Source organism: Maylandia zebra, linkage group LG15 (assembly GCF_041146795.1).
Source record: "Maylandia zebra isolate NMK-2024a linkage group LG15, Mzebra_GT3a, whole genome shotgun sequence".
Taxonomy (NCBI): domain Eukaryota; kingdom Metazoa; phylum Chordata; class Actinopteri; order Cichliformes; family Cichlidae; genus Maylandia; species Maylandia zebra.
The window spans coordinates 31,945,920-31,961,955 of NC_135181.1; the positions used below are offsets into that span (position 1 = coordinate 31,945,920).

The following is a 16,036-nucleotide window of genomic DNA, read 5'->3' on the forward strand; positions in this document are numbered from 1 at the left end:
TTTCCAATTCTTTTAAGACAGACTATCAGATTTTTCTAATACTGGCGGAAATATAAGATATTTTTGAAAGCAATCAAATATCACATATTATTGTATGGTATACATACCTTATATGTAAAGATCCCACCTATTCACATTGATCTGCTTTGTCACACGAATCTGTATAATTATCATTTTTCCTCTATCCATATCCACACTAGTTGTCATCAATACCTTTACAGTAAGTCCTAAATACTATATATACATGGATCAGAAACAAAATATGACATTTATAGCTCATTTATCTGGGCAAACACACAGAGCCACCTACCTCATTCCTTAGAAGGACATCCAGCACTAAAGATCTGCCTCTGTCTAGGCCTGTCATGGTGTCTGGTCCAGTTTAAGGGCACACCCAAACCATCATATGCAACAGTGTTTGAACTCTTGCACCACACTCTGCCTCTCTGTCTTCTTGTATAAATCCTCATTTCAGATCTGTTTTGCTCGGAATATTTTTTGTGCATCAATAATTAAACAATCACATGGGTTTTTGTACTTCATCCTAAATGAAACTCCGAGTGCCTGCATAGTAACACAACATGTATATAATGCTGCACTTCCAAAGTTACCTCAAACAAAACTCTGTCAGATTTTGACCAGCTGTTGATACTTTGCTCTTTTTAATTATTGATCTCAGAGACTCATTTCAGTTGGCACTTTACCAGTCAGCCAATGCAAACACAGCACAAAAAACAAACCCAGGAAAAGCACTAAAGGGCCGAATTTCAATTTCAGTTTGTCATCAAAGTCAGAAGATTAAGTGGAGAGAAAAATAACCATTTTCTATTTTGGCCAAAGAGGGATATGTCAGGCTGCCGAATAAGGAGCCACTACCACCCCCACACCCCCGTCTGTCACCCAGAGTGTCATGACACTGCTGAAGCCTGAGAAAAATTGGATGTAATTCAGGAATGTTAAGAAGCTCAACTTAAAGGGAAAAGGAATAAACTGAGAAATTGGAAAAATACAGAAATCTGTTCCCCTGTCTTCTCTTGTATATGTGTGTCTGAATAAGATAAGGAGACTTTGGTTTACGCTCTGGGCCAGTGTCTGCCCTGATAGAGACGCTAAAGTCACAAGAGTGTTTGATTATCTATACCCCACCTCTCCGAGGACCTTTCCTTTGTCATGCCCCTCTTCCTTGCTCTGTGTAAAATTGCTGACTGCAGCTTGCCCCCCCCCCCAAATCACATCACTGAATGAAACTTCTTGACCACTGGATAGGAAATTACAGATGCTGGCTCTGTATACACCCGAGGAACCGACTGGAATGTAAGACTTTTCTCTCTCTCGCTCTTTCTTTGTGCTAAACCTCAGCCCAGTTCTCTAAGGACTAGCTAATTTCTTAGAGTCGTAAATAGGCTTGCTGTTGTGTCTGCTGCTCAGCTTCTTTAACGGGCCCTGTGTCAAGCTGGCACTCAGCCTTTATCTGCGCAAGAAGAAAATCAGACTTACATAAATGGGCCCTTCCCCAAAGAGTCTCTCTAAAACACTTCATCCCTACAAATGTAATTACACGACGGACTGCGAGTCGCCTTGTCAAAGTCACTGCAAGTTGTAAAGTGAACAGAGTCCAGAGTTTGTGCAGTGTTTTTACATGTTTGGGTGTCAGTGTTTGCCACTAAGGTGTCAGTCACATTGTCAGTTAAGAAAGCTACTTGGTGAACAGACTCAGTATAATTGCTTCACAGCTATATCCTTCCAAAGAAAGTGTTGCTGGAGGGTCAGTGGAGAAAGAATGTCTCACTCACTATCTTCCCAAATAAGAATGTCTCTCTTTGGCATCTGGTGCCAGGAAAAAGGGAACTTGCCAGCAATGAGTCACCGTGCTGCTGCTGGGACAGGAAAGTTGGGATAGGATGGCTGTGTTTGTACTTGTCACTCATCTCGCTGCTAGTGATGGGAAGAGCTGCAGAACCACTTAGTTGCCCATGTCATACAGGCATTCGATTTTGAGGCCTCATTTGCTGCCTTGTTGCTTCTGTAAATGCTTATGGGTGCCAAACCTGTCATGAACCGAAGTTCCGAGCGCAGGCAGGACCCAGTAGCAGAACACACACACTAGGGTAGGAGCGAATAAAGAAAGTAATTTTTATTGCAACTAAAGGTGTCCCGTGAGGGTAGCCAGAAAAACAACGTATGAAACCAGAAGAAACCGAGGGACCGCACAGGGAACGCCGAGAGCGGGGCTGTGAGAGGCTGTAAAACAAAAAGAGAGACAGATTACTGGGGTGCGGAAAAAAGGCAGCATACGAGGGAAGGTGGAGTGTGCGTCTCACGGTGATAGCCGGGCCGAGTGAACCAGAGGGGGGTGGAGCTCCAAAAGGGGTCGAGACGGCGAAGCTGAATGTGAACCAAATCTCAGGCGGACAGGTGGACAGGCAGGTGGCTCGAAAACAAAAACACGCCGAGTTGTGATCTGGGTACACAGGGAAAAAAACAGTGTTAGGTCCGATGGAGAGTTTGTCATACGAGTTCTTTTCCGCAGGCGTACGTTACCGCTGAGAGGCGACTACGGACTGGCGTGGAGCAGCAGGTAGGGCAGGATTAAATAGTCCACCTGGTGATCGCCTGGGATGGGATGCAGGTGTGGGGTTAGCAGCCACGCTCGTGGGCGTGGACATCCCAGCAGCACCCCGGACGCCGGGCCGCGGACCATGACAAAACCTGATCAGGCACACTGGTAAACACACGGGTTGTCACTGAAAAGAAACAAAAGCAGAGAAACCGAACCAAGTCCCGAGCACAAAATGCAAGTTGAGGTTATTACAAAAAAGAAAAAAATTGGGAATTATTTTTGTAGTTTGATCAGGATCTCCTCTGTCCACATTTGACATACTTAAACCCTTTTACTGTTACTTTTTCATGTGGAGGATAGCGCTACAGAATTACTTGTTGAAGACTGGTAAAAGCCCACATTAGGACCGTAGTGTCCACCTAAAATGTTAATGTCCTCTTCACATCCTGTAGTTGCTATTTTTAGAGTCTTGATTTGCTTCCTTGGTTAGGTAGTCCATTAGGTACGGGTAGAAATATACTCCCAACGAGTAAGGGAGAAGAGAAACTTTTTCTTGAGCATTAAGTCTCTATTTTCTAGTTTCTGTTAAGGTCAAGTTGGGCAATGCTGCATTGTACACAGTGCTACTAAAGGGAGGGGGTTATTGCAATGGACTTCAACATGAAGCAAAAAGAAATAAAAATTAAATCCAGAGAATTTAGAGATACATTGATGCATGATTTGGACATCTGTCGGTGTCTACATTACGACTTAAATTGTACCCGGGAAGTCCTTTTAACCCTATGCCATAGCCTTCCACATAACCTGACATGCACCTCTTGAAAAATGTAACCACTTGTCAGGTCGATGCTGCCCGCAATGACTTGAATGGCGTACAGTGTAGCTGCAGCATAGGGTTAAAAAGGTGTTTCCAGTTACGCCATAGATTTCCTCCAGAAGTCTAGATCTAGCTTAACAGGCAGTTTATGCTTGCTGTTGTCATCAGTGCAGTGTGGTGCAGTGTCCCTTGGTATTGTTTTGCCTTGTGATGCACCTCACAGTTTTTTGTAACCTGGCATACGCAGTGCAGATGGACTGGAGGCACAAGCGCTCAGGTCAGTCTCTATGGGAATTTCTATGATACAGTTGGAAAAGTGCCAGTGTGTTGACCATGGCATTTACTTAGAGGCCTTGATAAAACATTAATAAACCATTCAAAGAATATTAAGAAACAGACTTTTAAAACAAAACTTTCAGCTTTGATGGATTATAAACATGGGCTGACATTTTTATACGGTGGTTCAGGAAAATGTTTGGAGTGTATTGTGAGGCATTTTGCTGTGAGTTTTGGAAGAAACCCAAACAGGTTAAGTGGTTAGTAAGTTTATATAAAATCTCATAATGAGGTTAAATATAGTTAAATGTTTAGATGTAAGTATAGAGGGAACACATTATGATTTTTGCTCACATTTGAGCTCCTCTCACCTTTTTGTGCTTGTTTGCCTCTAACAGTTACAGCAGCTGAGTGAGACTGCTGCGCTCACAGACAGAGCTCTGCGCTTCACATGACTATATTTACGATAGCGCCTCTCTATGAAATCACACAGACTGAAGAGTCAGGGATTACTTTTACAATGGGCATTACGTATTACTCTGTCAGTATATAAATATATATGTCAGAAAATGTGTAAAAATACTGTTATAACCTCAGAACATGTTCAACTACCAACACCTTGAATTTGGGAACTAGAATCAGTAATAAATTCTAACTGATAAGAAACACTGTAACATTAACATGTGAGTCACGTTACAATAAACGAGTTATCCAGTGTTTAATTTTGAAAACTGTCCTCTTTGAAGGCCCGCATTGTTATTCTGTACTCTGGAGGGGAGGGAGGTGGCTGTGGGGGTCTCAGTCCAAGCTGGGTGTTTCCCCCTCTGCACACAGGCCACCCAGCAGTTGAGCTCTCAGAAACCAAAGGCAAACAGACACGCTGGTTTATCAGAATGTTAAAAATCCCAGCATGCTGAGCAAAGGCGCTGAGATCTAGCAGTTTTGAATCTGCTGTAGAAAGCATCATTATCAGCATTTATGGGGAGTGTTTACACTGAGGATCAGGTACTAGACACGGTTTATTCTGCTGTAAGTCAAGTGTTGTCATGAGAACAGTACATTAAAACAACATCAACAACAATGAAGAACTTACATATGAAGATTAAACACTTCCATTGATATGTTTTGCCTGGTCAGCATTAAAGGCCCACTGCTGCCAGCCTTTTCATGGTTCTGTTTTCAATTACTGGCCAAAAAAGGTAAAGAAAAAAAGATTAAAGATAAAATCATGTTGTTTTTCATCTTGGGAAAACAACAAAAAAAACCCTTTGTTTCACAAAACTGTGGCACCTTGATAAATAGAGAATGACAGGGCTTTCATGTAGCTGAAATGGGGATACCCTGAGCCTTGGCCTCTTTTTCATGCTGCATTGGAAGTGTTAAAACCAGAAAACTCTGATTTATCTGTCTTCCTTATTACAAATCTGTCTCAAGAGACGTTGGCCAAAGGAAATTAAAAGAAAGAAAGAAAGAAAGAAAGAAAAAGCTAGCGGAACAGAATCAAGATTTGGAATAGGGGCAGCAAGCATGAAAATCATCGCTCATTTCCCCCCGTGGCTCATGAAAAATGCATTTTTAGTATAATTTGATAGTTTGTATGCAGAGCTGTATAGATTTCTTTCAGATTGTTTGTGAAGTCATGTGGCCCAGGTTGCAGTTTGTTCACCATGCTTTTGCTGCGTTTTGCACATGCACAGCCAGCCAGTGTGGATTAGCTGAGTTCCAGGCTAAAATTGCATTTCCCTGAATAGAGATTTGACTCTTTGCTAGTCCTTAAACATTTACTGTGTGTTTCTCACTGGGTTGGTATGAGTCACTATAACTGGTGGCATTACTTGGAACCAGAAAATCATTTTGTATGTGTGAATTAGTTAGGGTTAGGCGCATCATTCTTAATACCCCACAACACAAATAGCGATCAGTCATATCAGCAGCCTTCTTTGCTTACCTGCTCGGTCAGAGGTGAAGCACTGAAATGATCAATTTGCTCGAGCTTGATACAGTACATGTTCTTATCTGTCTACTGAAGAATATTTCCTCTTACAAATATGAGCTGTTGTAAACAAGTGAAACCCCTTCGCTGACCTGTGGATTCATCGGAATAAAAATGGTCTTGTTATTTCCCTCTCAGGTAGGAGTTCATCTCTGGGCAAAAGCTTCAACTTGAGATTTGCAGTGCCGTTTCACAGCTAAGCCTGCTTGATGAAGCCCGAGGGGGCAGGCTCGCTCAAATTCTGGCTGCATCGAGATGTGAACGCAGTGGTTTGTTCTGTCATGCCCCCTCCATGATGGGAATTCAGCTATGAAGCTAAGACTCTTTGAGGCTCTGTTTGCACAGGACTAATATCACCTCGAGACATTCAGTGATTTGTAATGACTGCTGAGATCATCAGTGAATATGATCCTGTGTGAACCTGGCTCAGCTGGGACATAGCAAATCAAATTCTGAGAATTTCAGAGAGCTGTCGACTTTATGGTTGGGGATGGTGACAGGTTATATCTCATACCTTGTCTTTAATGGATTATGCAGTATGTTACTCAGGAGTTGTTTGCATTGTCAGACATATAATTGATTATGTTAACTCTCAGAGGCCTAAGTCCCCCTAACCTTAATATGTATATAGTGCTGTATAAAAAGTAGTATCTATCTATCTATCTATCTATCTATCTATCTATCTATCTATCTATCTATCTATCTATCTATCTATCTATCTATCTATCTATCTATCTGTCTGCCTGTCTGCCTGTCTATATTAGCACAATGCAGAATTATAGTTACTTGTCGCAGATGGTCATTTTAATGTCTTGTCTGGTGGTAATATAGCTCAGTACTGTCAAGTTTGAATAATTATTCTATATCTGATATTACAACTGATCACACAACCTTGGTGATGACGGGTAAAAATCAATCACCTAATCCCGGACATAACTCTAAACTGGTATCTGTGATTCATATGGAAGTTTTTGAACTGCAAATATAGTTGGAAATCAGTCCGCTGAGGAGATCAGAGAGCAAAGCCCAGTCTTTTACATTAATGTGTAGCTACCTTTGCTTTCCAGTCTTGGATATTAGATATCATATATCTAGTACTGCCTTGAAATACAATTTTATAGGCTTTGGAGCTTCAATAGTAATCTACAACGGATAATCAAACCTGCAAGTGAGGAAGGACGAAGAGGAGGGGAAGGGTGTTTCTATGTAAAATGATCATTCAGAGAAAAAAGTTAGAAGCAGCAGAAAACATTTCACTTTTTCTTCTCCCACTGTCCACTCTGTCACACTCTGAAGCTTTACTGTTTGCTCACACAGCAGAGATGTATAGAGAGAGAGTGAGAGAGCTCTTCCAATCCAATGACAAAGACTGAAAAGATTATGAAAAAGGGCTGATTTTTGTAGCCAAGTGAGCAAAGATGCAGTATACTTATACTGTTCACAAAACATACTTATTACAAACTAGTCTGTGCATTCAAAGCAAAGGTAGGAAACATTGCATGCGTGGGATTTGTGTGAGACATCTCAGGTGCAATTATCACTACCCCTCCCAAACCTAAAAATCTCTGGTTTAATCTCAATTAGTTCCGAAGGAAATGGATTATAAATTGTTTATTGTTACATTTTCTTACATCATCTGCTTGCATGTGCAAAGCACAGGCACAAACAGATAGGCACAGGCTGTACTTGCATTTATATAACACTTTTCTAATCTTACTGATGAGTCAGTCTCCATCCAGTCACCTGTTTTAGTTTGTTTGAAAGAGTTAAACATTATTAACTGTCAGCTGTTTAGATTACTCGTTATTTTTAAAGCCACATATTTGCTATCTATTTAAATGTGATGTGATAACAATACGGTCTGTTCTCTGTTTTTACTGCTGGTTGGACAAAATAAAACACCTGAAGCACTGCAGCTGTTGCCCTGGGCAGCAGAGCATTATTAAGACCTTTCTGAGCGTTTCCTGACATTCTGTACAGGAAATGCATTCATTAGTTTATGAAGAAAATAACCTGCAGATCGCCAGACTTCTACACTTCACACTGTGTTTTTGATTCAGTGTTTTTTTCGCTTCCTTCCGCACAGCATGTGGTCGGGGTTTCTACAAGTCTTCCTCGCAGGACCTTCAGTGCTCTCGCTGTCCGGTGCATAGCTTCAATGACCGCGAAGGCTCCTGGCGCTGTGACTGTGAGGACGGCTACTACCGAGCACTCTCTGACCCTCCGTCTGTGGCGTGCACAAGTAAGTCTGCCATGCTGCTGTATAAACGCAGCACAGATCACATGCATTTAAACAGCTACTAATGCAAGTGGAAAAACAACACACTCCAGAGCCTGATTTAGTCCTGTTCAGTCAGCCTGCAGTGGCCTCATGAAAGCCCCAGATGTGTTCCATAGCAGTTCCTCTGCAAATTATGTTTGCAAGCTTGCGTGTCTGTTTTGTGTCTTAGCTGGTTGCTAATGATGACAGGAGCAATTTGCCATTTCCCGTCTGAAAGATTGCAATTACGGTCGGCAGTGGCAGCCCATGCAGCAACCTGCATCTTCATTTGTCCTGGCCAGTGTAACAGCTCTGTGACAGCCATCGATGGCTTATTTACACAGGCTGGGGGATGCAGTTTGAATGGGTGGGGCTCATTTGCTTCCAGAGCTGTTCTCAAACATGTTTTTTTTTCAAAGTGCTACTACTGGATGTGTATTTATTTTCTTATTTTTTCTCCTTTGCTTTGAGCTACTGTGCATGGGAGAAGGCCATTTTAGCACTGTGCTTTATCTCTGGAGGTAAACTGGATCCCTAAACATAATCTGTGCACCTTATCTGTGTGCCTTCTTTCTGCTGATAATGTATCACTGCACAGGTTCACAGTCTTCTGGCTGTTAGATTTACACTTGTGCTGTTCTTCCTTTGCTGTTTCTATTAAGGAGACCTGATAAGTTAACATTTTAAAATGCTTTGTGCATGTGTTGGACAATTTGCATGCCCAGTCAACATCCTGAACAGCATTGCATTTTTGCTGCGCACCTAAAGTAGGCCAAGTCAGAATATCTAATATCTAAGTGTGTGTGTGTGTGTGTCTGTGTGTGTGTGTGAGAGAGAGAGAGAGAGAGAGAGAGAGAGAGAGAGGGAGAGAGATATTATGCAAATACAAAGAATTTTATACCATTGCATTGGCTTCTCTACGCATTAAATCAGAGAATCAAAACAGGGATTTAAGGGATTGGAGTTATGATTTAATGTTGCAAATTCCATATGACAAAAGGATTCTTTGTTATTTATGGGCGTCTTTAAAAGCTCAGGCTCATTGAGCAGAGCCTCTGTCTCTGCCTGCCGCGAAAGCCTTTCCATCTATTTCAACATACAGTACTGTATTTACATTGCCAAGAGGGTGTGTCTGAGTATGCAGTCCATATAGTAATATAGTGGTAATTAAGTGCACTTTCAAAAGCTAGAATACTAAAAAAAATCATATGTTAGATATTACTGGCTACAGCTGCTGCATACCACTCTTACTCTTGCACACTAAATTGGTGTGACACAAGCTACAACATCAACAACAAATGATACTGAGTCATTGATAAAAGTATTTGACGCACTTAAATTATAAATGGCTGCTTTTAAAGTTGCTACAGAATATGAGGCAAAATGCACCTAAAATCTGCTGCTGACCTACCTACCTGCTGTCAATTAAAATGTAAGGTTAAGACTGCACAATATTAACCTAATAATGGCCAAATCTGAAGTATGGTGTTGGTGGAGCTTGAGAACTAAACTAAACTAGGCATGTCACTGTAAATGCACTGTAAAGACAAGGACTTAACTCCAGACCACAAACCACCAATCTTTCCATGTAGCACGGAGGCAACCATATAGATCTTGTTCTAAAAGACAGGTCCATTACTCTATTCTCCAACCATCCTAATCGGACGTTAATGTTTCACTCTAACATCCCCGACTGAACCGATCGAGAGCAGGACACACAGAACAGGGGAAAGTTCCTACTTTTTTTGAGTGTCCTCTGGCTGTTCCCATTTGGGCAATCACCTTGGCCAAGTACCGAAGTAATTACTGAAGTTGCCTATTGCACACTTTCCATTATTCATTTTCATTAACTTTGGGTCTACACTTAGTGACCCCATACCATTATATGTAAATATGTATTTTTGACTTCCTCCTCCTCATTTACGCAGCACAATTTTTTTACAGCTTTGTACGTGCATTTCCTCATTCATTGTTGGATTAAGTCACTGTGACCAATAGTCACTATGATTTTCTTTTTTTAAGCCTTATCCAGACCACGAGTGAATAGTAATTGAAAATGAATTTGCACTGCCTGAATAAATAGCTTGATTGACAGATTTTTTTTTTTTATAATAAGAGTTTGCTTATAATAAGCTATCGTATTGTAGGCCTTGGTAAAACAGTGAGATGGATCTCTGGCACACAGAGATTAAGGATGTGTCTATGAGGATTTGAGAGGAAATGAGATAAAGATGTAATATGGGGACATGAAAAGCCAAATCCATGTTGAATAAAGATGAGGGAACAAGTTCCAAAAACACAGCTTCAAAAACACTGTTTCCCATGTGGTATTTGCTAAGAGGGGGGTGGTATAAAGACATGCTTTTGTTTGTTGAATATTTGTCCACGCTATTCATATGCAAATATACATATACGTGTGTGTATATATATATATATACATTATATATATATATATACATACATATATGTGTGTGTGTATACATTATATATATATATATATTTATATACATACATACATATATGTGTGTGTGTGTGTGTGTGTGTGTGTGTGTGTGTGTGTGTGTGTGTGTGTGTGTGTGTGTGTGGAAGACCATCAGGAGCCTTTTTCTCCAGAGGCATAGCACACAGTGGAGTTGTTGACAGGTCAGAGTACTGGGCATCAATCATGCAACAGCTGTGAGCGGTGCTGGTGCAAGCAGGGACTGAAAGGAGCATTTGTGACTCGTTTCCTTCTCCCACCCTTACCCCCCACCCACTCCTCTTAAATGTGACACCTCAACAAGTTGATTCCATCTGAGGATCCATTCTAAATAGAGTTGCTAGGGGACAGAGAAAGAGCTGTTACCTGATATAAACCTGGCATAAAGGCATTTAGTGGCATGGGGCTTTGGTAAAATGCCCTTCATTGTCATGTGTGCAATTTTGTCATTACTCAAAGAACAAAAGGTGAGAGATAATGAACTACACTTTTCATTTAATGCCGTTAGAACAGAGAGGATGATTTAAAAAAAAATGTGTAGGATTGGAGTTGGATCTACTTCACTGAACCGATAACTCGGACCGAGACGCACGTCTAAATTCCGTGCCATTATTCACTTTTCTCATCCTGGCCCTGCACATGTAAATTCAATGTAAATCTCTGTATGTGTTTGGGTCCATGCTGTAATTAGAGGAGGCTATGTAAATACAGCCTGTTTCCATAAAATAATATTCTCAAACGCTACCACGTGTAAGGACATCTAAGAGAAAGGTTTGTCATCATTGTAGTCTCACAAAATGTTCAAGCTTTTTAGCAACTGAACAGTGAAATCCACGAGCCCTGCATTTGTACATCTGAGACACACCAAAACATAAATTGTTATAACGTAGACTTAGTCATTTGTCATTCATGTTGACATGCCATCATACACTCTCCAGATACTTGAGCCAAAAAGGAGCAAATCCAATATTGAAATCTTGGCAGTGGAAGTCGGAGGCCCCAAAAAACCCTCTTCTCTTTTCCTCTTTAGCATGTCTTCCCTCAAACAGGTTCTACTGCAGCCGCATCATTAGATGGAAGGTCAGAAGGTCATAGCGCACATTTGTAGAGTGACGAATACCTCATGGGTGATTTGAATACCACTCACCCCTGCCGTTCCTCTCTCCTCAGCTCCCCAATTAGAGCACAGCCAGGTAATAGGCTGTGCTATTAGCTGTTGAGGGTTAAGTTAGCCCAGAGCACCTCTCAAGGCTGATAAGCGGAAGATTCTTCTCTCCTAAGCCCAGATTTACTTGGGTCTTACAACTCTCTCCGAGTGGAGATGAAACATGACCTAAATTCATCTAATACTATCCTGTGCTTTCTATATGGTAGTTTAATAGCTGTTGTAGACGCATTTGCACAACCGAAGCCTTTTTCCTCTTACAGCTTTTTAGAGTGAGCGGCTTTTGTTTATCCTATAAAATGTCAACTTCTGCTTTAAAATCTGTGCCATGTTGACATGCAAATGTTGTAGGAGGAAATTTAAAGTGTGCTTGTACATATTTATGTAGAACCCCCCTCCCCACCCTCCCAAAACAGAAAAAAAACCAGCAACAGAACAAGACACATGCACGCACTTACACAAACACTCTCACCGCTGCTTGGTCAGAGTTGGAGGGCAGCTAGCAAGTGATTGAGACATTTCAGGCTGTGGGGGCTGTGGCAGGCTAATCCGTGAAATGAAACTTGACTGGGAGGAGGGGTGAGAGGAGAGAACATGAAAAGATAAGACAGAGTGGGGGAGTGAGAGACAGAAAAAAAGAGGAAAAAGAAGAGGGAGAGTGACAAACCCCTGAGCTGTAAGGATGAGCAGACAGGCTGACAGTGGTGGGCTCTGTGCTGCAGGTGAAGCTGAGGCCAGAAGAGTTTGGTATTTCTGAGTGCAGACAGAGTACACTCAGAGAAACAAAGAGACGGCAGGGCAGATGAAGTAGAGCTGTTTCCAGGCCAGCCAAAGGAAGTTATCACTGGGTCTCCCCATAGAAGGCATGCTTGGTTCCGTAGCTCCGCACAGGCTGGCTGTTACAAAAGATTTACAGAATGTAGCCATTGAAAGGACAGTTTTAGTCACTGCTACTCGATTTGAAATATAGCAAGGTGTTTATAAGGGAACGACAAAGCTCTTAGTGTAGTGTGCATCTGAACAAGACGACAAAACAGAAAGGTCACACACATCCAGGGCGAGTCTGATCTAATTTCCTTTTGCTTGTTGTTGCTGAAAAAATCATCACTTTCACCTGAGACCTGAAAGAGAGTGGCACGAGCAAAATGAGATGTTATCATGGTAGAATAAAAGATCCCTGAGGACTGGTCTGGAGGAAGGTTGGGGAAGTGTGTTTGCATGCACATGTGAGGGGGTGTGCGTGCGTGAGTCACACCCCCTCCTTTTGTGCACAAGGAAGATTGAGAGTGTGGGTCGAGTGTCAGCGCCAAGGCTGAAGTCGAGTGGCACTATTGGCAGTCACTCCTCTCCACTTCACCTGCCACAGGTGGCTCTTTCATCTTCCCAGCCCATAGCCTGGTTCTTATCTCACCTGGTAATCATGAATATAGACGTCTCAGTCGAGCTGTTGATTCTAATGGGTAGAAAAAAGAAAAACAACCCAGTGCCGATTTAATAAGCTTGAATCTTGTGATGGTCCATAGGTTTTGCACTGAACGTATCCATTTTGTTAGGTAATGTCACAAATTGAATGAATCGAAGCGTCACCTAAGAAAACAGCACAGAATGAAGATGTTCACTAAAACATTCATAAACAAAGAATACAAGTTATATCATCTTTACTATGTCAGGGGGGATTTATTTATGTCAGCACCTGGGCCATAAAACCCAATAGTCTGGAATGTGAGAGGATGAAAGCAGCCATTTGTTATTCATTGTTTTACAAGATGAGCTAATCTTTTCGCTTGTTATGTTAATATTTATGGGGAAATGGTCTGTGAGTGCTGCAGAGGTAGTCGTTATTCTAGTATATCAATTTGATTGGTATGCGACAGTTACAGGGTGGTAATAATCCAGGTTTAAATCTCGTTAATAAACGTTGTGGGTGAGTCAGGCTTCTTGAAAGCCACTACGTTTTATTGTGCTGCTGTCTATGTGATATAGTTTTTCAAAGGAAACCCTGGAAAGCCACTGTCTGCGGCTGGGATATTGGCTCCACGGCTTCTGATTTGCTGCTGAGTCTGAGGAGTAAACCATGCATCAATCATCAATCATGTCAGCAGCAGGTTTATGCTGTCACCAACAATCATTGTGTAATCAAAGCATTAACAGGGACAAATCACCAGCTATGAATGTGTGTTTTACAGCTAATACAGCTAATGCAGCTATACGACTTTAGGTTGATTCAAATTTAAAATAGGACAATTTGTTCATTGTGAACACATTGGCAACTTCAGAATGTTTGTAGCTTTTAACAATGGAAAGTGGTGAATACCTTGATTAATTATAATCAGATTTACTAGCAGTTATTTAAACAGAACTGGTTAAAGCGCAGTCACAAAATCGTTGGCACTTAAAATGCATATTCTCCTGAATATTCTGAGATAAAACACTGATAGTTTGAACTTCTGATATTGCCATTTTTATTTGATTGCTGGAGAACACAAAAGGAAGAGGAGACTTGAAACCCCCTCACAATCCCACAAAATAAACAACAAGCAAACAAACCCAAGAAAAACCCAGTGCTGTAATATATCCTGATCTATTTGGATTGATCAGGATTGGACTTGCCACTTCACAGAGTCAACAATGCTAATGAAATAATGAAATAAAAGTGAAGTAGGTGTGCGCTGCTGCCGGTGTAGTAAGGAAAAAAGGAAGACATAGAAATCTGTCAAACGATCGTCTGCTGCTTGGATTCTCACTGACCTGACCTTCACTTCCTTTCATTATACCTGAATGACTTTTTCTAGATCTGAGTCTTATTATAATTGAGTGTCAGTGTTTGGATCTGGGGCTGGAGCTGGCCGTCCTCTATTAGCTATTTTTTCAGAGAACAATTAAAGTACATATCCAGCGAGTACAAATGCTTGACTGTCACTTTCCTTGGCACTCACTTGCTTTCTTGGCGTCCACCTCTGACAGGACCTCCCTCTGCACCACAGAACCTGGTCTACAACATCAACCAGACCACAGTTAGCCTGGAGTGGAGCCCACCGGCTGACACCGGCGGTCGCAACGACGTCACCTACAGGGTTATATGTCGCCGCTGCAGCTGGGAACCCGAGGAGTGTGTTCCGTGTGGGCTAAATGTGGGATACTCTCCCGCGCAGTCAGGATTAGTGGACACTTACGTGACCGCTGTGGATCTGCTCGCTCACGCCAACTACACTTTTGAGGTGGAGGCTGTCAACGGGGTGTCTGACCTCAGCCGCACGCAGAGGCTGTTTGCTGCAGTTAGCATTGCTACTGGCCAAGCAGGTAAAGAATTTTATTATTTATTTTTAATAATGCTGTCTTGCATTTAAACAACTTTGAACTGTGAGTTTTAATTGGTTAAAATTTTATGGAAATGCTGTGGAAAAAAATTTGTAGTGTTTCCTTTATTTAAAGATACACTCATCAAGCACCTAACGCTTAAATATTGTATCCTGTTTGTTTATAGTCTGTTGACACACACAATAACAAGTAGAAACTCTGAAAAATCTTTGTTTTACAAATGGTCTGATTATTTTCCCAAAATGTGGAAACAATTTCTTTTAAACTCAAGTTAAAAGTGTTTGTCTTCCACTAGCACGGAGCTCAGCCTTTGCTCCTACTAAGAGTGCATTTGACATTAGTACCGTGACGATTGACAGTATTAATTCTGAAAACCTCTCAAATGCTAACTACGTTAATGATTCCCCATTAACATTAATGGTCCCAGTCTGATATAATCCATAATATTTTTCAGTATGCATATTACCAAGATTAATTTAATGTGTATATCAGCACTACAGTGGCAAACGCTATTAGCTTAGCAAGGATGCTGTCTCCCAGCGGTACCTAAAGAGCTAGTCGTGTCTTTGCAGCTCATTCTCAAGGGAATCAGCCGTAATTAAAATGCTGTGTTTTGTAGTGACAAACTCTTAAGCCTTTTTTATTCATTATTTTTATGGATCCACTCAACAAGATTCCTCTTTCATGCTCGAGCATCCGTGAAACACAGTTGGCCCAAAAGACTGTAGTAATAAAAAAATAAGACTGCAAAGACAGTGTTGATGCTTTAGCTGCCAATATAACGTCTTTCTCTGGATAACTACACCTGCTGCTTTTAAATCACCATCATTTTAGTCGTTAGGAATGCTGCATATTTATCACTTCTCTCTTTGTAAATGCCTGCCTGCTGTTGTCTGCTATCAAAAGCAGAATCTTTTCTCGTATACAAGCTCTAGTGACAGAGGTGATCAGCTGAACGCATGTGCCCAGGTTTGTCAAAGAGACCTAAGCTAGAATGTGCCAGGGTGTTGAATGGCCAAGGACACAAGGACACCAGGAGGAGGATAATCACATGCTCCTTTGGACTTGCCCGTAATTATACGTGGCATGTTGACAACACACAATTACTCAGTTAACCTGGTGGAATATTAGGCCATTAGCTATTGTGAAAAAGAGCAGTGTTCTTTGC

The 16,036-nt window shown here is 41.4% G+C and overlaps 1 protein-coding gene and 1 long non-coding RNA gene across 3 annotated transcripts in view; one reads left to right on the plus strand and one right to left on the minus strand.

Moving 5' to 3' along the window:
- Positions 1 to 16,036, plus strand: part of epha7 (eph receptor A7) — an 85,827-nt gene that overhangs the window by 14,282 nt on the left and 55,509 nt on the right. For both annotated transcript variants that reach the window (XM_012923283.5, XM_004566204.5), the window contains exons 4-5: positions 7,733 to 7,888; positions 14,515 to 14,850. In XM_012923283.5, coding sequence (XP_012778737.3) covers positions 7,733 to 7,888; positions 14,515 to 14,850 — 492 coding nt within the window. The remainder of the gene's footprint in view (positions 1 to 7,732; positions 7,889 to 14,514; positions 14,851 to 16,036) is intronic.
- On the minus strand, positions 1,202 to 4,576 carry LOC143412708 (uncharacterized). The gene is made up of 3 exons (XR_013093243.1): positions 2,542 to 4,576; positions 2,322 to 2,461; positions 1,202 to 2,241 (listed from the first exon to the last, which is right to left on the minus strand). It is a non-coding gene; the product is annotated as an uncharacterized LOC143412708 (long non-coding RNA).